This window comes from Pristiophorus japonicus, chromosome 1 (genome assembly GCF_044704955.1).
Source record: "Pristiophorus japonicus isolate sPriJap1 chromosome 1, sPriJap1.hap1, whole genome shotgun sequence".
Lineage (NCBI taxonomy): Eukaryota > Metazoa > Chordata > Chondrichthyes > Pristiophoridae > Pristiophorus > Pristiophorus japonicus.
Genome location: NC_091977.1, coordinates 515,984,173 through 516,012,165, shown reverse-complemented (window position 1 = coordinate 516,012,165; position 27,993 = coordinate 515,984,173). Strand labels below are relative to the sequence as shown.

Sequence of the window (27,993 nt, the reverse complement as noted above, 5' to 3'; positions counted from 1 at the left end):
CACATGAAGAATGAGCAGCAGGGTTCAGTATACCCTGAGGGCAGCTGATACACGTGCAACTGTAGCCCTAACAGGAGAGCCAGCATCTTCGGGTGAGGAGGGCTGAAATTGGTGGGAAAAGTCTGAGCATGTGGTGGACCTTCTCTGGTCATGTATCCACCCCTTCAAAGGGCCACTGTCACACTCAGCATGGCAATAATGTTACAGGCTCCTGTGAAATTTCATTCGCAATGTAGCTGTCGATACTAAGTGACGGCTTTTGCAAATGGATTTGCTAAAGCTGTGGTTGATCGCCACTATTTTTAGCATATATAGTATGTGGCGCTAAATGGCACACAAGAGGGAATGAGAGCAATGTATCCAAACCTCTCGTCACACGGTTGTGGACGGTTTTCCTTGCACTGCTTACATACTGATCAATAAAAGTGTTGCCAATTACCTGGGCAATTTGACATTTTTGCTCGATGTATTCCATTTCCCAGGCAGCTTTTTCATTTGAAAACTGCTGCTGTAGTTCACAGCGCCGTTTCTCCTCGTCCCCGATCTCATCACCAAACTGCTCCAAAATAGTCTTCAGAGCAATCAGAATCCTTCGGTTTTCTCTGGCCTGCAGAAATGAGGAAATCACTTAGAATTGCATTGAGTGTGCAAAAGAAAGAAAGACTGGCATTTATAGAGCGCCTTTCGCGACCAAAGCGCTTTACAGCCAATGAAGTACTTTTGGAGTGCAGCCACTGTTGTAATGTGGGAAAGGTGGCAGCCACTTTGCACACAGCAAGCTCCCACAAACAGCAATGTGATAATGACCAGATAATCTTTTTTTTTGTTATGTTGACCGAGGGATAAATATTGGCCCGGGACATCGGGAATAACTCCCCTGCTCTTCGAAATAGTGCCGTGTGATCTTTTACGTCCACCTGCGAGGGCAGACGGGGCCTCGGTTTAATGTCTCATTTGAAAGACGCACCTCCGACAGTGCAGTACTCCCTCAGCACTGCACTGGAGTGTCAGCCTAGATTTATGTGCTCAAACCCCTGGAGTGGGACTTGAACCCACACAACAAGATGCCATTCAGCCCATTATGGCTGTGCTGGCTATTTGAAATAGCTATCCAATCAATTCCACTGGCCTGCTCTTTTCCCATAGCCCCGCAAATGTTTCCTTTTCAACTGTTCCATTCCGGTGTTTATGCTCCAAATGAGCCTCCGCCCATCCCTCCTCAACAACAACAGCAACAACAACTCGCATTTATATGGTGCAGTTAACATAGTAAAACGTCCCAAGGCGCCTCAAAATTTGACACCGAGCCACACAAGGAGAAATTAGGGAAGACGACCAAAAGCTTGGTCAAAGAGGCAGGTTTTATGGATCCTCTTAAAGGAGGATAGGGAGGTAGAGAGGCAGAGAGGTTAAGGGGGGGAATTCCAGAGGTTAGGATCTCAGCAGCTGACGGCACGGCCACCAACGGTGGAGCGATTATAATTCGGGATGCACATGAGACCAGAATTAGAGCAGCGCAGATATCTCAGAGGGTTGTGGCACTGGAGGAGGTTACAGAGATAGGGAGGGGCGAGGCCATGGAGGGATTTAAAAATAAGGTTGAGAATGTTAAAATTGAGGCGTTGCTTAACTGGGAGGGGTAGGTCAGCGAGCACAGGGGTGATGGGTGAATCTAACGCTGTCAGCATAACCTTCTATTCCTTTCTCCCTCGTGTGTTTATCTAGCTTCCCCTTAGATGCATCTGTGCATTTCGACATAGTTAGCTGTTTTTAAAATGGGTCATGGAGTTCTTGGATCGTTCCCCAATTTTCTGTGCCATTAATTTAACTCCTTTCTCTTCTAATGATGGTAACCAGCTGGATTACAATTCCATGGACAATGACAGGCCTATATGGTCATTCTTTATGTGACGTGAAGAGTAAAAAGTATTCGGCGGGCTATTTAACAATGGAGGTCATTGTATCCAAGTCATAGAATCATAAAATGGAGTGGCAAGAGCACTTCAGCTAGTCCCACTCCCCTGTGCTTTCCCCATAACGCATACAATTTTTTTTCTTGCAGGTACTTATCCAATTCCCTTTTGAAAGCCGTGAGTGAGTTTGCCTCCATCACCCTTTCAGGCGGTGCATTCTAGATCCTAACCACTCGCTGTGGAAAAGTTTTTTTTATGTCGCCTTTGGTTCTTTTGCCAATCACCTTAAATCTGTATCCGCTGGTTCTTGATCCTTCTCTCTATCTACTCTGTCCAGACCCCGTCATGATTTTGAACACCTCTATCAGATCTGCTCCCATCAGATTTGTCTGGTCAGATCCAACTCTGATCCTATTTTAAGCCCAAAAGCCACATGAAATTCCCAGCAGGGATCACTACACCACAATTAGTAGTGGGAACCCAGGACGACTTTATTTTCTCCTGGCCAGAGGCAGGGAACTGTTACCATCATGGAACTGTTCACTGTTACCATCACGGGGCCCAGAAGAGCCGAGGGCCGGGGGCAGAAGGGGCCAGGTCACACTGCGATATGTGCGCGCGCTAGGTCCGTGCAGCAGAGCAGGTCTCCAGTATTCCTGGTTAACCCTTGCCACTGGATAAAGGCCTAGCTCTGTCAAGCCCGTTTGGTGGCTGATGTGCAACGGTCACCACACGTTAAAAAAAATCCACGCACAGGCATATTCCACCCCCTCAATTGGAGTTCAAGATTGGAACATCGGGTCCTTCATTGAAACATCTGTGAACTCTTGTGGAAGCAAGTCATCCTTGTTCGAGGGACCGCCTATGATGATGATGATTTTAACACAAAACTTACCGTAACACTTGTGCATGGAGTTTTGCAACAATGTACAGAAGTTCTCCTATTTGTTGTCAAGCATAATTCTTTTACTCGAAATGTGGTCCAAAAGCCTTAAGTCAACTAGTAATATACTAGATATACTTCATGTATATCGTCATATTTCTGTGTAGCCTTGATAATATCCACAAGATGGTCTTGATAATATCTACAAGGTGGATAAGACAGAAACTGCAATTTGTCTTCGTGTCTCTGGGCTAGGGAAGGCAGAAAGAAAAAAAAAACTGCTAGGGTTCCTGCTCCAGATCGAGGTCTAGTGACCTATTTTTTATTCATTCAAGGACAGCATTTGTTGCTCATCACTGATTACCCTTGAGAAGGTGGTGGTGAGCTGCCTTCTTGAACCGCTGCAGTCCGTGTGGTGAAGGTACTCCAACAGTGCTGTTACGGAGGGAGTTCCAGGATTTTGAGTTCCAGCGACGATGGAAGACTTGGATTTATATAGTGCCTTTCATGACCACTAGATGTCTCAAAGCGCTTTACCGCCAATTAAGTATTTTTGGAATGTAGTGTCATGTGGGAAACGCGGCAGCCCATTTGCGCACCGCAAGCTCCCACAAACAGCAATGTGATAATGACCAGATAATCTGTTTTTGTTATGTTGATTGAGCAATAAACATTAGCCAAGGCACTGGGGATAACTCCCTTGCTCTTCTTCAAAATAGTGTCATGGGATCTTTTACGTCCACCTGAGAGGGCAGATAGGGCCTTGGTTTAATGTCTCATCCGAAAGAATCCCTCAGCACTGCACCAGAGTGTCAGCCTAGATTTATGTGCTTAAGATTCTGGAGTGGATCTTGAACCCACAACCTTCTGACTCAGAGGTGAGTGTGCTACCCACTGAGCCACAGTTAATACACCAAAGGGACGGCAAGTGCTGTCGAAGAAGCCTTGGCGAGTTGCTGCAATGCATCTTGTAGATGGTTTAGGGATGTCCTGAGGTTGTGAAAGTTGCTATATAAATGCAAGCGTTTCTTTTTTTCTGTAATGTTAAGACTTTTTGTGAGTCTGTAAGGACTGACTCATGCTGGGTTAAATGTTTCGGTGTTGGTCTTGCTTGCTCTAACACAAAAATCCTTGAGATGGAATACAAGGCTACTTTGATGTCTGAGCCGTAATGAATAGTAGCTCAATTAGTACTCTACTGTGAACAGAGATTATGCTAGTAGACTGTGCAGTGCGTGTAGACAACATGGACATGTTCTGCACTCTCGAACTTTGCAGTGTCAAATGCATCATATAGGTCTCACTGTGGCCTGGCCTGGTCCTTTATGTCACAAATCAAATCTTTTGAAACCTATTTCAATATTGGTCTTGGATCTGCTGAAGAACCTGCAAATAGCAAGACGTGGCTACGACACTTGTCACAGAAAACAGCTTACTGACCCTAACTGTCTATGATTGTGTATTAAGACTGGCGATTCAGGTGAGGGTATGGAGGGGCTGCCTGTCTCCATGGAAACATACCCCAGCATGAGTCGGGAAAACATTGGAAAATAATAAAAGGCACTAGCGATTAATATTACAATTCCGGGCCGGGGTGGGGAGGGGGGCATATAACTCCAATACTGCAACTTATAAAAGATTTGCATATAAATGCTTCATATATCATGAATTAATTTTAAGTGCATAGTAAAATGTAACAGGAAATTTGCAAATATCAGAATTCCACATATGCCAATGAAATCAATGGCCACGTAATCTGTTCCCGGTGGTCTCGGTTGAAGGATAAATATTGGCCAGTGCACCAGACAAACTCCCTGCTCTTTTTTGAACAGTGCCATTGGATCTTTAACATCCCCCTGAACAGAAAGGTTGCAGTTCAGATTATTTCATCTGAGGTATGGCCCCTCCAATACTCCAGCATGCCTCAGTTTTGCGTTGGCGTGTGATCCCAGATTATGTGCTTAAATTAGCGTTGGATGTATTCCTGGAGATTTCAGCACATGACCTCCCATCTCCAACCACCACGGCCAGTCAAACACCCTTTTTGCCCCCCATTTCCAATATTTCTAAAACTAATAAACAAAAGTATAAAAAAACATAATGTTTTTTTTATTGCCGCTGTGATTTTGCTCCTGGGTGGCTCGCAGCAGTATCCCGGAGATTAATCTCCAATTTCTGGAGACTCCAGGGCGATCCTGGAGAGTTGGCAACCCCTAGGTTAAGACCTGGTGTGGGACTCGAACCCACAACCTTACGAGCCAGAGGTAAAAGTGCTACCACTACATACAATGCCGTGCGACTGACAGGACAGTGTAATCTCACCAAAGGAAATCATTGCTACCATTGCAGAAAACGTTTCTCTTTGTCTGTATACAACAACAGCAAAAATGCACTATTGAGTCGACATGTACCGAGATGAGGTGAGACAGACGGAAGGTGACTGATGATATCGTGGAGCCCCCTTGCGATTCTCTTGCATCCCCAGTTTGAAAACCACTGGTGTATACACTGCTCTATACCCCGGAACCCAAATGTGCCTAATGAAGCAATTTGAACTACTCGTAAACAATGGGGAGTAGTGAGTCAGAGCAACCTCTGTTAAGCCAGGGATGCCAGCCAGCTAGCTCGAGTCTCCCATGTGTTCAATAGAATCATGCTTCCTTTGCCTGGAACCAATTTGCTAATAGGTTAAAACTATTTGGCTGGAGGAAAGGGAGGATGTACAGTCACCTTGAATAAATAAATTACCAATTCTAACAGGCTCCCCATACTTAACGATTTTCCAGTACTGCTGTCCTCATGGCCAGAATACACAGTGAACTCTGTCCAAGTGTCTATACCTTTGGCATCAAGTACATCAACGCCACTACAAGGTCATAATATCAGAAGCAAAGTTGTAGCTTTAAAATGTAATAGTTGAATGAAAAGCAGAGCAACAGGAACTTTTAAAGAAATCTAAAGTTACAAGCTGGTCGTGGGTTGTCTCAGTTGATTCTATACTGACTGTTTGGCCCCGATTTTAACTCACGGTGGATTCCCCACTCAGGCCCGAGTTAAAATCACAGTCGGGACTCAATGATGTCATCGGGCCGCAACATGCATAAGAACATAAGAAATAGGAGCAGGAATAGACCACTTGGCCCCTCGAGCCTGCTCCGCCATTTAAGATCATGGCTGATCTGATCATGGACTCAGCTCCACTTCCCTGCCCGCTCCGCATAACCCTTTATTCCTTTATTGCTCAAAAATCTGTCTATCTCCACCTTAAATACATTCAATGACCCAGCCTCCACAGCTCTCTGGGACAGAGAATTCCATAGGTTTACAACCCTCTGAGAGAAGAAATTCCTCCTCATCTCAGTTTTAAATGGATGACCCCTTATTCTGAGACTATGTCCCCTAGTTTTAGTTTCCCCTACGAGTGGAAATATCCTCTCTGCATCCACCTTGTTGAGCCCCCTCGTTATCTTATATGTTTCGATAAGATCACCTCTCAGTATTCTGAACTCCAATGAGTATAGACCCAACCTCTCAAACTATCTTCATCAATCAACCCCCTCATCTCCGGAATCAACCTAGTGAATATGTAAAGAAGCACCCTGTTGGCTCTGGGTGTCTGTCCTTGTTGCCTGCTCAGGAGAGCGGGTTAAAATTGCAGATGTTGCGATCATGGGAGCTTTCGGACAGGGAAGAGCCAGAGCGATTTTGACTGCCCAACCGCCAGGTTTCTGTTGAGCAAGGAGGGTTAAAATCGCCATATGTAGCCATTCCAAGTGGGAAATAGTTTTAGGGGAAATAATGCAGTCTATCCACAGGCCAATGCTCAGTGTTATTTTTCACTTATGGTGGATAAAAATGCAGTTCTCTCCCCTGGGTCTCCTGTGTAATGCAATGTTCGAATGGCGTATCAGCTTAATTCTACAGCTGAATTTGTTATTTCCTCAATACCCATAAGGAAGCTACAGGCTTGGTCCTATAGCATAGAAACTGGACAGGACATTTCCCCCTCGGCATAAAGCTGGAGTAAAATTGCTTCTGCATCAGCTGCTGCCATGGACAATATGGCTTGAGCACAAGATGGAAACACCCTGGGAGTAGGGGCCCATCTATTAGTTGATCGTTGTAAAAAGGTTTACTTTCGACCTATATAGCATTGTCAGTATAGGCTAATGGGATGGGAATATCGCACCTCAATTGGTAAACACTTCACTTTGCATATTATCGACTGAAATTCTGCACTTCCTGTGCAAACGCAGTACACCGCAGGTTGAAATAAAGTGTGAATTACAGGGACAAATTAGAACCCAAGGCAAAAATGTTGACCAAACTTGCTGGGTTAGAAAACCATGGAATGTTGGTTTTAAACCTGGGTAAAAAAATCTCAAAATGTATGTCAGTTGGTAGCACTCTCACCCAGTCAAAAGCTGGTGGGTTCAAATCCCACTCCAGAGACTTGAGAACAAAAATCTAGGCTGACACTCTAGTGCAGTGCTGAGGGAGTGCTGCACTGTCAATGGTGCCGTCTTTCAGATGAGACGTTAAACTGAGGCGCCGTCTGCTCTCTCAGGTGGACGTAAAAGATCTCACGCCACTATTTCGAAGAAGAGCAAGGGAGTCATTACCACATTGCTGTTTGTGGAAGCTTGCTGTGTGCAAATTGGTTGTCGCGTTTCCTACATTATAACAGTGACCACTCTAAAATTACTTCAGTGGCTGTAAAGCGCCTTGAGACATCCGGTGGATGTGAAAGACTCTATATAAATGCAAGTCTTTTTTTTCTCAAAAGCGAGGAATGGCCATTTGGAGGTCTGGTGACCTTAGAATCAACAAGAATGCACCAACAGCAGGAGAGGAGGGGGAAGGAAAGGTTGAATGTTAAGATTAGCTTTTCTGCCGCCGTGACTCGAGCAGCTTTTACTTGTCCTCTGCATCTTTGAAAAAATGCTGGCGCAGCACAGAAGGTGCTGGGTATCCACAGGCACTGGGACAGACAGGAACGAATCAGACAATGTCAGCAGAAAAGTGTGGATAAGGACAAGCAATGTCGGGAGAAACTTTGTGAGAGGAATTGCTGGAGGCAGGAACGAGACCTGCTTAAACATCTAAAATTCTTAAGGGGCATGACAGGGTTAATGCTGAGAAAATGATTTTGAACAAATATTTTGTATCGATTTTCACGGTAGAAGACACTAAAAGCATCCCAATAATAAATATTGGGGTGGGGGGGAGGTGGAACTTAAGATAATCACTATCACTAGAGAAAAGTACTAGGCAAACTAATGGGACTAAAGGTGGACAAGTCCCCTGGACCTGATGTCCTGCATCCTAGGATCTTAAAAGAAGTGCCTTTAGAGATAGTGGATGCATTGGCTGTAATCAGCCAAAATTCCCTGGATTCTGGAGAGGTTCCAGTGGATTGGAAAACCACAAATGTAGTGCCCCTATTTAAGAAACTATAGACCAGTTAACCTAACAACTGTCTTTGGAAAAGTGCTGGAGTCCATTATTAAGGAAATAGTAGCAGGACATTTAGAAAATCCTAATACAGTCAAGTCGAGTCAGATGGTTTTATGAAAGGGAAATCATGTTCGACAAATTTGCTGCAATTCTTTGAGGATGCAACAAGCAGGGTGGAGAAAGGGGATGTGGTAGATTTGGATTTCCAGAAGGCATTCGATAAGGTGCCACATAAAAGGTTACTACACAGCTCACGGAATTGGGGGTACGGATACGACCTTCCAAATCTGGAAACCTCAGGACCGAGGCCGTTCTGGATTTTGGGTATTTCCGGATTTTGGAATATATTTTCGACGTCCCAAATCCAGAAACGCCTGGATATTTCCGGATTTCGGAGATGAAATCCAACATCCTAAATACGGAAACCTATTTGGTTCTACTGGTGACCTGTAGTTAGTAAGAAAAAAACCACCCGGGAAAAACCTGCGTTGCAGCCCTTGGGACAACGGTAGGTATGAAGACCTGCAAAAATGTTAAGTTAAAGTTTTATTTTTTTATTCTTTTGCAGCGATTCAACAGTTAAGTGTCTTGTGAATGTTTTGTGATTTTTTTTTTGTTTGTTTTTTGCAATTTTTTTATTGGTGTGTGTGCCTGTGTGTGTCGGGTGGGGGATTTTTTACTGTTGTGAAAAAAATGTCCAGGTTTCGGAAAATTTTTATGAATTTCAGACAACCCCTCCACCGATCTGCCCGATGTCCGGTTTTCAAAACATTCCGAAATTTGGAACTCCGGATTTGGGAGGTTGCATCTGTAGTATATTAGCATGGATAGAGGATTGTCTAACTAATAGAATACAGAGAGTTTGGATAAATATATTATTTTAAGGTTGGCAAACTGTAACTAGAGGGTGCCACAGGGATCAGTGCTGGGGCCTCAACTATTTACAATCTATATTAATGACTTGGATGACGGAACCGAGTGTAATGTAGCCAATTTGCTGATGATATAAAGACAGGTGGGAAAGCACATTATGAAGAGGACACAGATAATCTGTAAAGGCTAAGTGAGTGGGCAAAAATTTGGCAGATGGAGTAAAATGTGGGAAAATGTGAGGTTATCCATTTTGGTAGGAAAAATAAAAAAGCAAATTTTTATTTAAATGGAAATAAATTACAAAATGCTGTGGTACAGTGGATCTGGGGGTCCATGTACATGAAACATAAAAAGTTAGCATGCAGGTACAGCAAGTAATTAGGAAGGTAAATGGAATGCTGGCCTTTATTGCAAGGGGGATGGAGTATAAAAGTTGGGAAGTCTTGCTACAATTGTACAGGGCATTGGTGAGACTGTACTGTATACAGTTTTGGTCTCCTTATTTAAGGAGGGATATACTTGCATTGAAGGCAGTTCAGAGAAGGTTCACTAGGATGATTCCTGAGATGAAGGGGTTGTCTTATGAAGAAAGGTTGAGCAGGTTGGGCCGAAACACATTGGAGTTCAGAAGAATGAGAGGTGATCCTATTGAAATGTGTAAGATTATGAGGGGGCTTGACAGAGTAGATGCAGAGAGGATGTTTCCCCTCGTGGGTGAATCTAGAACTAGCAGGCATAGTTTCAGAATAAGGGGATGCCCATTTAAAATGCACACGAGGAGGAATTTCTTCTCTCAGAGAGTCGTGAATCTTTGGAATTCTCTACCCCAGAGGGCTGTAGATGCTCAGTCGTTGAGTATATTCAAAACATATGTCGACAAATTTTGGGGCACTAAGGGAATCAAGGCCTATGGCGATAGGGCAGGAAAGTAGAGTGATGAATGGCAGAGCAAGCTTGAGGGGCTGTATGGCATATTGCTGCTCCTATTCTATATGTTCTTAGACACCATGGGCCAATTGGCCTACTTCTGTGCTGTAAACTTCAATGATTCTAAATGTCAGTACTCTCAGATGGGGAGTGGAGAAAGTTAATATATTTTATTTTGAAAAGAGCAGTTTCCTTTTCATCAATAAGTGAGGATCCCATTCATGATCTCCCCCGATGACACTGAGAATTTACCCAGTCAGTAGCTAAGCCACATAGACCAAGAAGGTGCAAGGCTCGGCCTATGCTAAGTTAGTTGACATTCAGCAATGGCAACAATCGAAGAGATGATAATTGGTCTCGGTGCCTTCTGGGTTAGGGAGATTAGTAAACCAAATCAACCAGGGATCCTGCTCCTAATTGCTGTCCAGTGACGCCTGGCAGTGTCTCCGTGTGCAGGCTGAGTATGAACAGGTTCCAGCTTGGCTGTGGTGCAACCCCTCGTTGATATTCAGTGTCGAAGCTAACATGAGTAATGGTGATTTGTTCAGGGAACCCGGAGGACGACAGGCAGTGGTTGAAATGGACCCCAAGGAATCAACTCCTTCAGGAGAAGAGGTGCAAGACTGGCCAACAGGAAGTTCTGTATCTTGCAACCTTCTTAGCCGGATTGTGGCCTATGTCAATGTGCGATTGAACTGGCTGCAATCAGTGTAGAATGAGAGCCAGCATAATCATTTCAACCCTGTGAGGGGAAATCATGTTTAACTAATTTACTGGAATTCTTTGAGGATATAACGAGCATGGTGGCTAGATGGATGTAGTGTATTTAGATTTTCAAAAGGCATTCGATAAGGTGCCACACAAAAGGTTACTGCAGAAGATAAGGGTACTTGGAGTCAGAGGAAATGTATTAGCATGGATAGAGAATTGGCTGGCTAACAGAAAGCAGAGAGTCGGGATAAATGGGTCCTTTTCGGGTTGGAAATCGGTGGTTAGTGGTGTGCCACAGGGATCGGTGCTGGGACCACAACTGTTTACAATATACAGAGATGACCTGGAAGAGGGGACAGAGTGTAGTGTAACAAAATTTGCAGATGACACAAAGATTAGTGGGAAAGCGGGTTGTGTAGAGGACACAGAGAGGCTGCAAAGAGATTTAGATAGGTTAAGCGAATGGGCTACGGTTTGGCAGATGGAATACAATGTCGGAAAATGTAAGGTCATCCACCTTGGGAAAAAACACAGTAAAAGGGAATACTATTTGAATGGGGAGAAATTACAACATGCTGCGGTGCAGAGGGACCTGGGGGTCCCTGTGCATGAAACTCTTTTGAGCGCAGAGGGACCTGGGGGTCCCTGTGCATGAATCCCAAAAAGTTAGTTTGCAGGTGCAGCAGGTAATCAGGAAGGCGAATGGAATGTTGGCCTTCATTGCGAGAGGGATGGAGTACAAAAGCAGGGAGGTCCTGCTGCAACTGTGCAGGGTATTGGTGAGGCCACACCTGGAGTACTGCGTGCAGTTTTGGTCACCTTACTTAAGGAAGGATATACTAGCCTTGGAGAGGGTACGAGACGATTCACTAGGCTGATTCCGGAGATGAGGGGGTTACCTTATGATGATAGGTTGAGTAGACTGGGTCTTTACTCGTTGGAGTTCAGAAGGATGAGGGGTAATCTTATAGAAACAGTTAAAATAATGAAAGGGATAGACAAGATAGAGGCAGAGATGTTGTTTCCACTGGTCGGGGAGACTAGAACTAGAGGGCACATCCTCAAAATACAGGGGAGCCAATTTAAAACCGAGTTGAGAAGGAATTTCTTCTCCCAGAGGGTTGTGAATCTGTGGAATTCTCTGCCCAAGGAAGTAGTTGAGGCTAGCTCATTGAATGTATTCAAATCACAGATAGATAGATAGTTAACCAATAAGGGAATTAAGGGTTATAGGGAGCGGGCAGGTAAGTGGAGCTGAGTCCATGGCCAGATCAGCCATGATCTTTTTGAATGGCGGAGCAGGCTCGAGGGACTAGATGGCCTACTCCTGTTCCTAATTCTTATGTTCTTATGCATAGATGCATTTAAGGGGAAGCTAGATAAGTATATGAGGGAGAAAGCAATAGAAGGCTATGTTGATGGAGTTAGATGAAGTAGGTTGGGAGGAGCCTCGTGTAGAGCATAAACACTGGAATAGACCAGTTGGGCCAAAAGGCCAGTTTCTGTACTGTAATTTCTACGTAATTCTATATGTAATAACAACGATTGTCATGTAAATAAAGTTTGTATAGCACGCATTTGGGTCACATGAGAAGCCATCAATCACGTTAACCCTGGGAAGTGCATGCAAAGCAAAATGCTTTCAAGGAATCTAAAGTGACTCCACTTCAAACAAGCTCAGCTCACTGCCAATCATTTGGTAGCAACACTGTGTGGTCAGGGTAACTTTCACATGTTCACTGTCAGCACAAACATTTATAAAACTGAATCCTGTGACTCACATATGTTTAGAACTGAGCGACAGCACAACAAACCATCTAGCGGCTGCTGGAGGGCATGCGGAGGTCGTTAAGGTCTTGTTGGAGGCTGGTGCTGATGGCACCGATGAGAACACGGTGCGTATTAACCTAATAGAGGTCTTTAAAATTATGACGGGATTTGTCAGAGTAGATGTAAAGAAGATGTTTACACTTGTGGGAGAGTTCAAAACTAGCGGTCGTAAATATACGGTGGTTACTAATAAATCCAATATGGAATTCAGGAGAGACTTCTTTACTCAGAGAGTGGTTAGAATGTGGAACTAGCTACCACATGAGGTGACTAGCATATTTGCATTTAAGGGGAAGCTAGATAAATGCATTAGGGAGAAAGGAATAGAAGGATATGTTGATGGGGCTAGATGAAGAAGGGTGGGAGGAGCCTCTAGTGGAGCATAAACACTGGCATGGACCTGTTGGGCTGAATGGCCTGTTTCTGTGCTATAATTTCTTTGTAATTATATATGTAATAACAACTGTTGTCAAGTAAATAAAGCTTGTATAGCAAGCATTTGATGGACAGAGACCAATTTGGACACCAAAATAATTCATTTTTCCGCTGCTCTGATTGTCATTTGGGTACCAATTAAAGTGGAAACGTGAGAAGAAGACCAATCTTTCACACCGGGCTAATTATCCGTGGCCTACAGGAATGAGAAATTCTACTCATTCATTCATTATAACCTGTTCAGTAAAGCACTATAGTTCCTAACAAAGCTGCTCCCTAAAGGACTGCAGATGTCCTTTACTCGGCAACATTGCTCTGTAATGAGCACATGGTCCTCCAGTGCTGTATCTTCTTACAACTTCAGAACCTTTATTAAGAAAAGACAATTGGACTCAACGGCCTCGATATAAACCCCCCCCCCCCCCTCCCCCTGCCCTCCCACCCATGATGGGCGCATTACAATCCTGCCGCACATGCACCCATTGCTGTTTTTACAGCGGCGGATATCGTGACATCCGAGTGTCCCGCCGTGGAGGTGGGATGCCTTATTAACATATTTAAATCGGGTTCAACTTGCGAGGTAAGTGCCATTTTGCACTGCTTGTGGACCGGGGGAGCAGGAGCGCTCCCCTGGCCAATTGTGGGCTATCTCTCACCCCTCCCGATGTCCCATCTCCATCTCCCCTGCATTGATGTACAATCCACCGCCCACCCCACCCCCCCCGCAACCATGATGTCCGACCTTCCCACCCCCTCGCGATTGCCGAGGAATGTCCCCACAAGGGACTCTGGCTGCGACCTCCTGCCACTGGTTTATCCTCCCAGCCACTGGCCAGTTTGTTCATTTAGCCGGCTGCTGAACGGGAATAGGATCCCAATAAATATAATGAGGTCCTGTCGATAAGTTAGTAAATATAATGAGGTCCTGAGTCCAGTGCTATGCGGTTCAGGCCAGAGCTGCGCGGATGCCCCGCCAAGTGCTGACGCGTTATAACGCCCTTCCACTTCCATTAAAGGGGAGGGCCGCTGCACATGGTCCTTTGCTGGCCACTGGTGGACCACAGGGAATGTGTTAGACCAGGCCAGCACCACGGCACCCAAAACGGAGTACCGCGCTGCATGATGGCGACCTGGTCGGCGCTAGGGCTGTCAATGTTGGGCCGACTCAAGAGTCGGTTGACAAATAAAGATGGCGGCCTGGGGCGCTAAAGACCCCCTTTAAGGGGCGGCCCGGCAGCGGATGACTGCCAGCTTCGCGACCCACGGGGCAATTTCCCCCATGGGGCAGAAAGGGGTCGGCGCGAGGCGGTGAGGGGTTGCCACACACGCCGATGACATCATTGCCGGTTGCGTGCCGGCCCGGGGTGCTAACCGCGGTGCTACCAGGAAAGCACCCCCCCCCCCCCGAAACCTCCGGGGCAATTTTCAGCAAAAGCCCCATTGCGCCCCGTTAGCAACCCCCAGAGGCGCTAACTGGGCTACAAAATGGGACAATGTCATCCCCAAAGTGCTTTATAGAACTGAATTGACTATATGGTTGGTTGGCCAATATTAGCAGCCTGCCATTGAAGCATTCTGCCCATAACTGGATCCCCCCCCTCAGTGATACTGGAAACGTACACAATCAGCCTACAAACTTAGTGCTTGTTTACTAGCTCCCTTGTCTGTAATGTTTGGCTGGCTCTGCTTTACCATTTTGTGTCCAGGGAGAATTGATGCTAAAAAATGCAGACCAGTGGGTAGAAACACAAAGAGCTAAATTTACGGCTTAATGCTGTAACACAAAGAATTTTTTAAAAAGCTAGCTCTGGATACAACTTTTTAAAAAAGTGGTATCTCCGGATTGTATTGGTACTGTTCGCTGGGTTGGAACTGGGGTTTGGTGGGGGGGATGGGGTCGTGGGTGGGGGCGGAGTATGACTAGAAGGTCAGTAATTTAGCTTCTCCCCATTTGTTTCTTCAAAACATGTGACGTTGCTTGGAAATAATGCCCTGTAACACTGAGGTAAATGGAATGTCAATGGTTCAAAACATATATTTTTCTAAAAGCTTTATGCCAGTATAAAGCTGCTGATCTGAGGATCAACCTGGAATGAGGGGGTTGTCCTATCAGGAAGGGTTGAGTAGATTGGGCCTATACTCTCTGGAGCTTAGAAGAATGACAGGTGATCTCATTGAAAGATTCAGAGGGGGATTGACAGGGTAGATACAGAGTGGTTGTTTCCCATGGCTGAAGGGTCTAGAACTAGGGGGCATCGTCTCAGGATAAAGGGTCCGCCATTTAAGACTGAGAAGAGGAAGAATTTCCACAGAGGGTGGTAAATCTTTGGAATTCTCTACTCCAGAGGGCTGTAGATGCTGAGTCGTTGAGTATATTCAAGGCTGAGATAGATAGATTTTTGGTCTCTAGGGGGAATCAAGGGATATGGGGATCGGGCGGGAAGGTGGAGTTGAGGTCGAAGATCAGCCATAATCTTATTGAATGGCAGAGCAGGCTCGAAGAGCCGTATGGCCTACTCCTGCTCCTAATTCTTATGTTCTGGCTTCATAGTGGTACTTACGGCAGTCCTTGTGACTTCACACAGCAATGCGTACACAGCGTTTAATAAAAACTTTAATATTCAGTGAGTGAAGAGGGTTCTACCTTTCTTCACAGGAAGATGAGTGGGAGCTCTGTAACCTTTGTCACCTGTTTCATTAACAAAATCCACTCCGCTATATACTCCTTAATGAACTATAATGGGAACATTAGTGGTGAAGAATAATGATTGACAGCCACTCGGCACATCGGCTGATAAGACCCGTCTGTCATTGCTCAAGTTTCCAAAGTGACACACGGCACGTTATAAGGTCAGGCTCACTCTGATGATAAACCCATAGCGAAACTAAATGACAAGATGCGATTGCTGAGAAAAACTGTCCTCTTTTTCTATGCGCATATTCAACTTTCTCGTGATTGAACACCAACACGCAGTGCCATCTGCTTTCCTTGACCAGATGACGAGACATTAGTTCCATTCCTAGTTTTGCCATCACTTGACATGTTCATCACTGTTTGCAAAAGAATTAGGTCAGTTCTCACCCAGGTTGCTAAATAATCTGTTTCACTGCTCCAAGATGCTCCATGTTGGTTTTTATGGGAAGCATTAACACAGCAGTATGTGCCTTTTGTGACTGTACCTCTTCTTGCATAGTATTTAAGGCACAGAAACATGCCATTTAGCCCAACAGGTCCACGAGCCTCCTCCCACCTTTCTTCATCTAACCCCATCAACATATCCTTCCATTCCTTTCTTCCTCATGTGGTTTAACTAGATTCCATTATTTATCTTTGCAGATGACACCAAATTGGGGATAAAGTCAATACTGAGGAGGACTGCAACAAGTTACAGGAGGACATAAATAAACTTGCAGAATGGGCATATTATTGGCAAATTAAGTTCAACACAGATAAATGTGAGGTATTACATTTTGGTAGGAAGAATAGGGAGGTCACTTATTATTTGGAGGGTGCGAGTCTAGGTGGGGTAGATGAACAAAGGGATCTCGGAGTACAAATACACAAATTACTAAAAGATTCAACACAGGTTAGCAAGGCCATTAAAAAAAGCAAACCAAGCACTAGAGTTTATTTCTAGAGCTATAGAATTGAAAAGTAGGAAAGTTATGGTAAACCTGTATCGAACCTTGGTTAGAAACATAGAAACATAGAAAATAGGTGCAGGAGTAGGCCATTTGGCCCTTCTAGCCTGCACCGCCATTCAATGAGTTCATGGCTGAACATTCAACTTCAGTACCCCATTCCTGCTTTCTCGCCATACCCCTTGATCCCCCTAGTAGTAAGGACCTCATCTAACTCCTTTTTGAATATATTTAGTGAATTGGCCTCAACAACTTTCTGTGGTAGAGAATTCCACAGGTTCACCACTCTCTGGGTGAAGAAGTTCCTCCGCATCTCGGTCCTAAGTTAGACCACACTTAGAGTACTGCATACAGTTCTGGTCGCCATGATATAAAAAGGATAGAGAGGCACTCGAGAGGGTGTAGAGAAGATTGACAAGGATGATACCAGAAATGTGAAGGTATACCTATCAGGAAAGGATGAACAGACTGGGTTGTTTTTCTCTTGAAAAAAGAAGGCTGAGGGGGGACCTAATAGAGGTCTTTAAAATTATGAAAGGTTTTGATAGAGTGGATACAGAGAGAATGTTTCCATGGAGTACAAAAGCAGGGAGGTCCTGCTGCAACTGTATAGGGTATTGGTAAGGCCGCACCTGGAGTACTGCGTGCAGTTTTGGTCACCTTAAGGAAGGATATACTGGCTTTGGAGGGGGTACAGAGACGATTCACTAGGCTGATTCCGGAGATGAGGGGATTACCTTATGATGATAGATTGAGTAGACTGGGTCTTTACTCGTTGGAGATCAGAAGGATGAGGGGTGATCTTATAGAAACATTTAAAATCATGAAAGGGATAGACAAGATAGAGGCAGAGAGGTTGTTTCCACTGGTAGGGGAGGCTAGAACTAGGGGGCACAGCCTCAAAATACGGGGGAGCCAATTTAAAACCGAGTTGAGAAGGAATTTCTTCTCCCAGAGGGTTGTGAATCTGTGGAATTCTCTGCCCAAGGAAGCAGTTGAGGCTAGCTCATTGAATGTATTCAAGTCACAGATAGATAGATTTTTAACCAATAAGGGAATTAAGGGTTACGGGGAGAGGGCGGGTAAGTGGAGCTGAGTCCATGGCCAGATCAGTCATGATCTTATTGAATGGTGGAGCAGGCTCGAGGGGCTAGATGGCCTACTCCTGTTCCTAATTCTTATATTCTTAAGTTCTTATGTACTTGTGGGGAAGAACATAACTAGAGACCATCAATATAAGATAGTCACCTAGAAATCCAAAATTCAGGAGAAACTTCTTTACCCAAAGTGTGATGCGAATGTGAATAGTATAGATGCATTTAAGGAGAGGCTAGACAACCATATGAGGGAGAAAGGAATCGAGGGTTATGCTGATAGATTTAGATGAGGAAAGACGGGAGGAGGATTGAGTGGAGCATAAACGTCGGCATGGACTAGTTGGGCCGAATGGCCTGTTTCTGTGCTGTATATCCTATGTAATTCCCCTTAAATGTATCTATGCAAGTCAATCAACTACTCCTTGAGGTAGCGAGTTCCACATTCTAACCATTCTCTGGGTAAAGCAGTTTCTCCTGAATTCCCTATTGGATTTATGAATGACGATCTTATATTTATGGCTCCTAGTTCTAGTCTCTCCACAAGTGGAAACATCTTCTCTATGTGGTGGAGAGCTTTGGAAACCATAGGTCCAAAGTCACCTGTTCCTCCTAGGCCTAATACACTTACCACATGTCACGTCTCAATTGCTCACATACTATATCCAAAATAGGATAATCAACTCTGTGTCTTCCCAATTAGTTGAAACGTCTCAAAGGGCAATGAATTACTTTCAGAGTGCAATCATCGGGAGACTTTAGAAAAAGCACAATATGAAAGAATTCTGGACTGAGCACAGCAGTAGGGGACCTAACCACTGAAAGATGGCTCAGACTTTTTGGACATATAACAAGAATGCATTAAGATATATTGCTGAAGGCTGTTAGCGCTCTTGGGTAAGGGGTTCAGGTTCCAGGGGAGATCAAGAAACCATTAGTCAGCCAGTGGCTCAATTGGTAGCACTCTCATCTCTAAGTCAGAAGGTTGTGGGTTCATGTCCCACTCCAGGACTTAATCTAGGCTGAAACTCCAGTGCAGTGCTGAGGGAGTGCTATGCTGTCAGAGGTGCCATCTTTTGGATGGGACATTAAATCGAGGCCCCGTCTGCTCTCTCAGGTGGACATAAAAGATCCCATGGCATTATTTCGAAGGAGATCAGGGGAGTTTTCTCCGGTGTCCTGCCCAATATTTATCCCACAACCAATATCATTAAAAAAACAGGTTATCTGATTATTATCAAATTGCTATTTGTGGGATCTTGCTGTGCTCAAATTGGCTGCTGCACTTCCTGCATTACAACACTGACTACACTTCACAAATGGCTGTAAAGCACTTTGGGACATCCGGTGGTTGTGAAAGGCGCTATATAAATGCAAGTCTTTCTTTATGCTAACAACAAAGCTCATCAAGCTAAGCATTTTAATTTTAAGGAAGCAACGCACTTCTCATTTTACAGAAAGGGGCTGATATAGTTTTATTCATTTAAGAGCCGTCCGCTGGTCTGTTAATGAAAGTCACGCAGCTTCGTCAACTGGCTCTTTTGAAGAACAACGTAAAAATTCTGACTAACTAAAGTGGCAGAGAATGGGACGGGAATAGTGCGCGGGGTGGGGAGGTTGGAGAGGGAAAAAGGATAAAATACAGCAGAAAATGACCCCAAGCGATTTGATGCCACGCACCTGTTTCTGGTGTTGAAGTAACTCTTTTGTCTGTAGCTGCGGTCTATGGTCATCACTCTCCGCAGAGGAAGACTGGGAGTAATCAGACAGCACGCATCCACTGTCCTCTTGCTCAGGGTTCAGCTCTTTCTGATCGAGAAGCAGGTTCAATTCAGGCAGGTTTTCAATCTGTTCAAACTGAAAACACATTATCGTATGTTAAACAAGCCGTTGAAATGTTAACCATGGAAGCTTACATTCAACACAGTTAGATTAAACAGTAATTCTCTCAAATTTTCCCTCAGTGACGCAGCTTTCATTTTTTTTTAATGTAAGATATCTTGCAACATTTTTGGTGTTCTCACTAAAAGCCGACATCTTCCTTCAGCTCAATCCTTGCGATCAGTGGTCTGGTGCTTTCTGCAAGGCACTCAGGTGTCTGGTTCTAGAGCAGTGGTGCACAAATTACGGCCCGTGGGCCATAACCAACCTGCCAGGCCATTCTATCCAGCCCGCTGGATGGGACAGAAATAGAATGCGAGCCGGAGTGCGAGTTGCACATTCATCGATCCACTTTCACTTCCCGTGGGTCAGAGACAGACCCGAACTGCAGCCAAGGAAAAACCATACTTTATTCAAATTAATAATTCGCAAAAGCGATTCTCCCTGGCCCGATTTTAAAAGGATCCGTTCCGTGATTCTGGGCTCCAATGGCGGATGTCTGTACCCAGAATGCACTGCGTACTCGAATATGCCCTATTCATTTTAGAGTGGCAGCGTGGCTGCTTATCTCCACAACTCTTTTACCGAAGAAAGTGACCGGTGCTGCATCTTTCCTCTCCCGGTATCCAGAGTACGGCGACAGGCGAGTTTTCATCTGGCACCAATTGGGACGGCTTTAATAATCTTTGCAGAGGGGCATAAGGATGACTGAGGTGGGGAATTGATGCTAACACAGGCTCTAAAGAGGGTACAGTTCTATTTAACAGCACTGATTTACAGAGACCAGAAGATATCACAACATTTTCAACTTTTATCGTTGATTCATTTCTAAGCAGTGTCGAATATATGTGTATATATCATCATCATAGGCAGTCCCTCGGAATCGAGGAAGACTTGCTTCCACTCTTAACATGAGTTCTTAGGTGGCTATACAGTCCAATATGAGAACCACAGTCTCTGTCACGGGTTGGACAGACAGTAGTTGAGGGGAAGGGTGGGTGGGGAGTCTGGTTTGCCACACGCTCCTTCCGCTGCCTGCGCTTGATTTCTGCATGCTCTCAGCGTTGATACTAGGAGGAGCTCAGCGCCCTCCCGGATGCACTTCCTCCACTTAGGGCGGTCTTTGGCCAAGGACTTCCAGATGTCAGTGGGGATGTCGTACTTTATCAGGGAGGTTTTGAGAGTGTCTTTGTAATGTTTCCTCTGCCCACCTTTGGCTTGTTTGCCGTGAAGGAGTTCAGAGTAGAGCGCTTGCTTTGGGAGTCTCGTGTCTGGCATGCGAACTATGTGGCTTGCCCAGCTGAGCTGATCAAGTTTGGTCAGTGCTTCAATGCTGGGGATGTTGGCCTGGACGAGGACACTAATGTTGGTGCATCCCAGAGGATTTGTAGGATCTTGCGGAGCAACTTGAGGTGTCTATTGTACATAGTCCACGTATATAAGAGAGCATCTGACTACTATCTGAATTTAGGTTTATGCAATGTATATCTTTATGCAATGTTTATGTTTATGCAATATTCGCTCAAATTTTTTTCCGCACGCGGTCCCTTTAAACATGCTGCGCGGCCAGCCACTATGTAGCTGCGCATGCGCAGTATCTCTTCCAGTGGCAGGAGCTGGGGAGGGCCTGCGCGGGACCATGCCATTGTTGCGCGATCGTGCAGCCCCGCGCCTTCGGGGTAACATTGGTGGGCAGCCATCAACAGCTCACCAAAACTTGTTAAGTGGCCCTCCAGCCCAATAATTGCCCACTCTTGTTCTAGAGGCTTAAAACAAATGGCGATGTAAACTGGCTGCACAAGAGCTTGGGTACTTTCACAGATCAGTTCAGTTGAAAATGATCCATCCAACCGTACAGTCTTCCCAGTTTAGCATTTAGCTGTTTGTTAATTGAATTACTTGCCCTGGCCACCTGATGATGTCAATCAGCTTGCGTAGCCTCATATTAGACCAAAACCTCAGTGCATCTCATAAGAACATAAGTACTAGGAACAGGAGTAGGCCATTTTACCCCTCGAGCCTGCTCTGCCATTCAATAAGATCATGGCTGATCTGATCATGGACTTCCCTGCCCGCTCCCCATAACCCTTTATTCCCTTATCGCTCAAAAATCTGTCTATCTCCACCTTAAATATATTCAATGACCCAGCCTCTACAGCTCTCTGGGGCAGAGAATTCCATAGATTTACAACCCTCTGAGAGAAGAAATTTCTCCTCATCTCAGTTTTAAATGGGCAGCCCCTTATTCTAAGATTATGTCCCCTAGTTTTAGTTTCCCTTGTGAGTGGAAATATCCTCTCTGCGTCCACCTTGTCGAGCCCCCTCATTATCTTATAAGTTTCAATAAGATCACCTCTCATTCTTCTGAACTCCAATGTGTATAGACCCAAACTACTCAACTTATTCTCATAAGTCAACCCCCTCATCTCCAGAATCAACCTAGTGAACCTTCTCTGAACAGCCAGCATTGCAAGTATATCCTACCTTAAATACGGAGACTAAAACTGTACGCAGTACTCCAGGTGTGGCCTCGCCAATACCCTGTTCAGCTGTAGCAGGACTTCTCTGCTTTTATACTCCATGCCCCTTGCAATAAAGGCCAACATTCCATTTGCTTTCCTGATTACTTGCTGTACCTGTATACTAACTTTTTGTGTTTCGTGCACAAGGACCCCAGGTCTCTGTACTGCAGCACTTTGCAATTTTTCTCCATTTAAATTATAATTTGCTTTTCAATTATTTCTGCCCAAGTGGATGATTGCTCTTGGCTGATTGTCACTAGCCTCCTGTGTCATTCAATTATCCAGCTCCAAGCATAAGTGTAAATGTTGTGGACCGTAAACCAAGTTATTATAACACCTGTATTTTAACACATCATCTGTCAGCAATAAACAGCCGGATTCTGCCATTTGCTCACTGGGAAACATTTATATCCGTGCTTTTCCCTTGCCTTGCTTCTGAGCTCCATATACGTTGTCCAACGTGCTCTTCCACCTCCCGACAAGTTCAGCTCACAACGGTCCCATCCTGCTTATACAGCAGCAGCTTCATTATAGACGCTGAGAGGTTGTTTCCCCTGGTTGGAGTGTCTAGAACTAGGGGGCACAGTCTTAGGATAAGGGGTCGGCCATTTCAGACTGAGATAAGGAGGAATTTCTTCACTCAGAGGGTTGTGAATCTTTGGAATTCTCTGCCCCAGAGTGCTGTGGAAACTGAGTCTCTGAATATATTCAAGGCTGAGATCGACAGATTTTTGGAGTCTAGGGGAATCAAAGGATATGGAGATCAGGCAGGAAAATGGAGTTGAGGTCAATAATCAGCCATGATCTTATTGAATGGCGGAGCAGGCTCGAGGGTCCATAGGGCCTACTCCTGCTTCTTATGTTCAAGATAAAAACTACAAATGCGGGAAATCTGATCGAAAGACACAAATATGCTTAAAAATACACAGCAGGCCGGTCAGCGTCTATAATGAGAAAAGACACGTTCCAACGTTCTGGGCATACCATTTGTTAGATGGACAGTGAGACAATGATGACTCATAGAAAGGACTGAAGAAAGTGAAGATGGGAGCGGGGGCAGAGTAGTTTGAAGAGACACAGTAGAGGTGCCACAAGAGCATGCAAAATTTTAAAAAAGCATTAAAGAAAGAGAAAAAAGTGTAACAGGTCCAGACCCCCACCAATGCTGTGATCTGCCCAACCCCTTTATCAAAGGTCACTGTTGTTTTACAAAAAAAAAAACAGATTTCAAACGATCCAGTAGCCAAATTTTCATTGGAACATATCCACATTAATCATGTTGCTGCAAATGAACAGCAAGGTTGATATGCACAGGAAACTGCCGATGACACCGCTCCTTTAAATGAACCAGTCCATTTAACATGGAGGCAGCATTTGTTCATGTCAACCAGATCTTGTCCACAGTACTCAAAATTCAAGTAACTCAGCGCCCTGCAATGAATTCCATCACAGCTGCAAGGAACTCTGGTGCTCTGACTGTCTCTCTCTCCATTCTGTTTGATTTGACTGAGAATAGCTTAACATGATCTCTACTTTTCATGCTACAGGTTGCACGTCTGAAATCCGGGGTTCCGAAATTCGGAATATTCCGGGCCGATCCGTGGCGGGGTCATCCGGAAACCGGAAAATGTTCCGAAATATGGACTCCCCCACCTCGGCCGCCTGACCTCCCCCCTTTACCTCGGCCGCCCGACACCCCCCCTCCCCCCTTTACCTCGGCCGCCCGCCACCCACCTCTCCTCCCTACCTCAGCCCAGGCAAAGACGTTCCGAAATCTGGAAATACCCGGAATCCGGAATGCCCTGGGTCCCGAGGTTTCTGGATTTCGGCCATCACACCTGTACACTGTTCCATCCTGGGGTGAAACTACACGGTCATCCCTGGTACGATGTGCCAGCTTTTGGGTTGCATTAAACCAAGGTTCTGTCTATCCTGTGGGATAGGTGGTTAGCCTGGGGAGATTTTATGATGGTTATAAACTTAAGTAATATCCTGTCGCAGGAGGAAGAAAGGGAGGCTTATCATGGAATTACAGAATGAAACAGCACAGAAGGAGTCCATTCGGTGCATCGTGCTTGTGCCTGGTCTTTGGTAGAGCTATCCAACTAGTCCCACTCCTCCATCCTTTACCTATAGCCCTGCACATTTTTTTCCCTTCAAGTATTTATCCAATTCCCTATTGAATCTTTCTTCACCACCCTTTCAGGCAGTGCATTCCAGATCATAACAACTCACTGTGTAAAAAAGTATTGCCTCATGTCACCTCTGGTTCTTTTCCCAATCGCCTTAAATCTGTGTTCTCTCCTTACTGACCCTTCTACCACTGGAAACGTTTCTCCTTATTTACTCTGTCAAAACCGTTCTTGATTTTGAACACCTCTACTCCAGTCTCTCGTCATAACTGAAGTCCCTCATCCCTGGTACAAATCTGGTACATCAATTGAAGGACTTGGCCTGTAACCTTATCCTTCAACTAGTACAATATTCATTCCAGGATATTATTGTTTAATTTAGGCATTGTCACTGGAAGCAAACACAGATTAGATATGCTTGATGTAGTAAAAACACAGTGCTATGTATATTTGTGCTAAAATATAAGAATATCGTGCTGGATTCAAAAACACAATGGAGGTCGAAATTCAGTTTATACCGCCACCTGTTACCGCGTGTGGGAGGCGACTAACAGGCGACAAAGGCCTACCTTCGACGGTAAGCAGTGTCCAGGCCCCGACTGAAATTGAGTTGACTCTTTGGCAGAGGCGTCAAGAGGCAACACTGCGCCGGCTAACACCACCCGCGTGGTGACATCATCCCGCGTGGTGACATCATCCAGCACACAAAGCCTCTTTGACGCCTCTGTCGCGATATTTGCTTTGTATGGTTGCTGTTCCGGCAGGCGGCCATACAGCCTGAATAAAGTGGTGGTTAAACAGCGGAACTCGGGCGGAATCAGCCAGAGAGCAAGGTAAGTTTATTTCTTTCTTTTTTCATTAGTTGTAACAGCGGGGAAGTTTGTGTGCGGGTCGGAGAAGTTTGAGGTTTTTTTCTTTCTTCCCTTTTCTTCCCGTTTTCCAGCTAGCATAGTGGCAGCTTCCCGATGTGAAAGTCAGTAGGCCTCCTGAGCTCCCGCCCAAGGAGGAATGTGCAATACCACTTTTTAGCACTGCTCTCTCATCTTTGGGTGTAAAAACTGAATTTGGCAGTTGGAGCCTAGACCTAGCACCTGGCGGTAAAATCAGCACTCCGGCGGTGACACCGCCTCAAAAACGGCGGCACCGAATTTCGACCTCAAAATGCTCTTAGAGTTTTTGACTATTTACCAAATCTCACTTCCAATGCAATATACTGTGAATACTCAAGACTAAAAACAAACGCTAGGTACAGAGTTGATGATGCAGAGTGCGTCCTACCTCTAGTATGTCCTCCCCACCGTACTCTATTTTCTTGCCTTGTCTCCAATGTTTGAGCAGCCATTTAAGTTTGACATAGAACAGGAAAGTGTGCTGTTTGAACATTCTCATTTCCTGCAGCAGCAAGGTCCTCTCGTGACTCCATGACTTCTGCTCCAGTCTGTTCTGCAAGTTTAGGCTTTGCACCTCAAAGTCTTTCCTCAGCAGGTTCTTCTGGTTTTCCTCCTCAATCTGTGGCACAATTAGTGGCAAAGAAAACCCAATTATTACCAGCACAATCCATTAAGCTTAAAATTCAAATATAACACATCTTCCAAGGATTTACTGAAAGCTGAAAAAAAGATAGTCTGGACTCTATTCTAACCCACTCCACCCCAACCCCTGCCAAAGACACAGACACACACGCTCAAGAGAAGCATTATTAGGAGATACTGAGAAATGTAGAGGAACAGAGGGACCTTGGAGTTCATGTCCACAGATCCCTGAAGGTTGCAGGACAGGTTGATAAGGAGGTTATGAAGGCATATGGGATACTTGCCTTTATTAGCCAAGGCTTAGAATACAAGAGCAGGGAGGTTATGCTTGAACTGTATTGGCCACAGCTAGAATACTGCGTGCTGTTCTGGTCACCACATTACAGGAAAGATGTGATTGCGCTAGAAAGGGCACAGAGGAGATTTATGAGGATGTTGCCAGGACTAGAGAGTTTTAGCTATGAGGAAAGTTTGGATAGGATGCAGTTATTTTCTTTGGAGCAGAGGAGGCTGAGGGGAGACTTGGTTGAGGTGCATAAAAGGATGAGGTCCTAGATAGAGTGGATAGGAAGGACCTATTTCCCTTGGCAGAGAGGTCAATAACCAGGGGGCATAGATTTAAAGTAAAAGGATTAGAGGGGAGCTGAGGAGATCATTTTTCACCCAGAGGGTGTGGGGGTCTGGAATTCACTGCCTGTAAGGGTGGTAGAGGCAGAAACTCAAATCACATTTATAAAAGTACTTGGATGTACACTTGAAGTACTGTAATCTACAGAAGCAACGGACCAAGATCTGGAAAGTAGGATTACGTTGGGGAGCTTGTTTCTATCCGCAGACACGATGGACCGAATGGCCTCCCATGCTGTAAATTTCTATGATTTTAAGATGTTTTCAAACCAAACACAAAGAATGACTAAAAAAATGATTAAGAAAGGGAAGATAGACTATGAAAGTAAACTAGCATGAAATATAAAAACAGATAGCAAGAATTTCTATAGGTATACAAAAAGGAAAAGGGTGGCTCGAGTAAATCTTGGTCCCTTGAAGGACGAGACCGGGGAATTAGTGATCGGGAATATTGAGATGGCAGAAACTCTGAACAGATATTTGGTATCAGTCTTTACGGTAGAGGACACTAACAATATTCTGACAGTGGATAGTTTAGGGGCTATAGGGGGGGGGGAGGAACTTAACACAATCACAATCATTAAGGAGGTGGTACTCAGTAAAAATAATGGGACTAAAGGCGGATAAATCCCCGGACCTGATGGCTTGCATCCTAGTGTTGTAAGAGAAGTAGAGGCAAGGATTGTGGATGCATTGGTTGTAATTTAGCAAAATTCCCTGGATTCTGGGGAGGTCCCAGCAGCAGGAAAACTGCAAATGTAACGCCCCTATTTAAAAAAGGAGGCAGACAAAAAGCAGGAAACAAAAGACCAGTTAGCATAACATCTGTGGTTGGGAAGATGTTGGAGTCCATTATTAAAGAAGCAGTAGCAGGACATTTCGAAGAGCAAAATTCAGTCAGGTAGAGTCAGCATGGATTTATGAAGGGGAAGTCATGTTTGACAAATTTGCTAGAATTCTTTGAGGATGTAACAAACAGGGTGGATAAAGGGGAACCAGTGGATGTGGTGTATTTGGACTTCAAGAAGGCATTTGACAACGTGCCACATAAAAGGTTACTGCACAAGATAAAAGTTCACAGGGTTGGGGTAATATATTAGCATGGAGAGAGAATTGGCTAACGAACAGAAAACAGAGAGTAGGGATAAATAGTGCATTATCAGGTTGGCAATCAATAACCAGTGGGGTGCCACAGGGATCAGTGCTGGGACCCCAACTATTTACAATCTATATTAACGACGTGGAGGAAGGGACTGAGTGTAACGTAGCCAAGTTTGCTGACGATACAAAGATGGGAGAAAAAGCAATGTGTGAGAAGGACACAAAAAATCTGCAAAAGGACATCGACAGACTAAGTGAGTGGGCAAAAATTTGGCAGATGGAGTATAATGTTGGAAAGTGTGAGGTCATGCACTTTGGCAGAAAAAAATCAAAGAGCAAATTATTATATAAATGGAGAAAGATTGCAAAGTGCTGCAGTACAGCAGAACCTGGGGGTACTTATGCATGAAACACAAAAGGTTAGTATTGCAGG

General features: G+C 44.8%; 1 protein-coding gene across 2 annotated transcripts in view; it reads right to left on the bottom strand.

Moving 5' to 3' along the window:
• Positions 1-27,993, bottom strand: part of LOC139277476 (microtubule cross-linking factor 1) — a 354,944-nt gene that overhangs the window by 71,853 nt on the left and 255,098 nt on the right. For both annotated transcript variants that reach the window (XM_070895978.1, XM_070895987.1), the window contains exons 8-10: positions 25,579-25,809; positions 19,446-19,622; positions 440-607 (exon numbers count right to left, since the gene is read on the bottom strand). In XM_070895978.1, the coding sequence (XP_070752079.1) occupies positions 440-607; positions 19,446-19,622; positions 25,579-25,809 (576 nt within the window). The remainder of the gene's footprint in view (positions 1-439; positions 608-19,445; positions 19,623-25,578; positions 25,810-27,993) is intronic.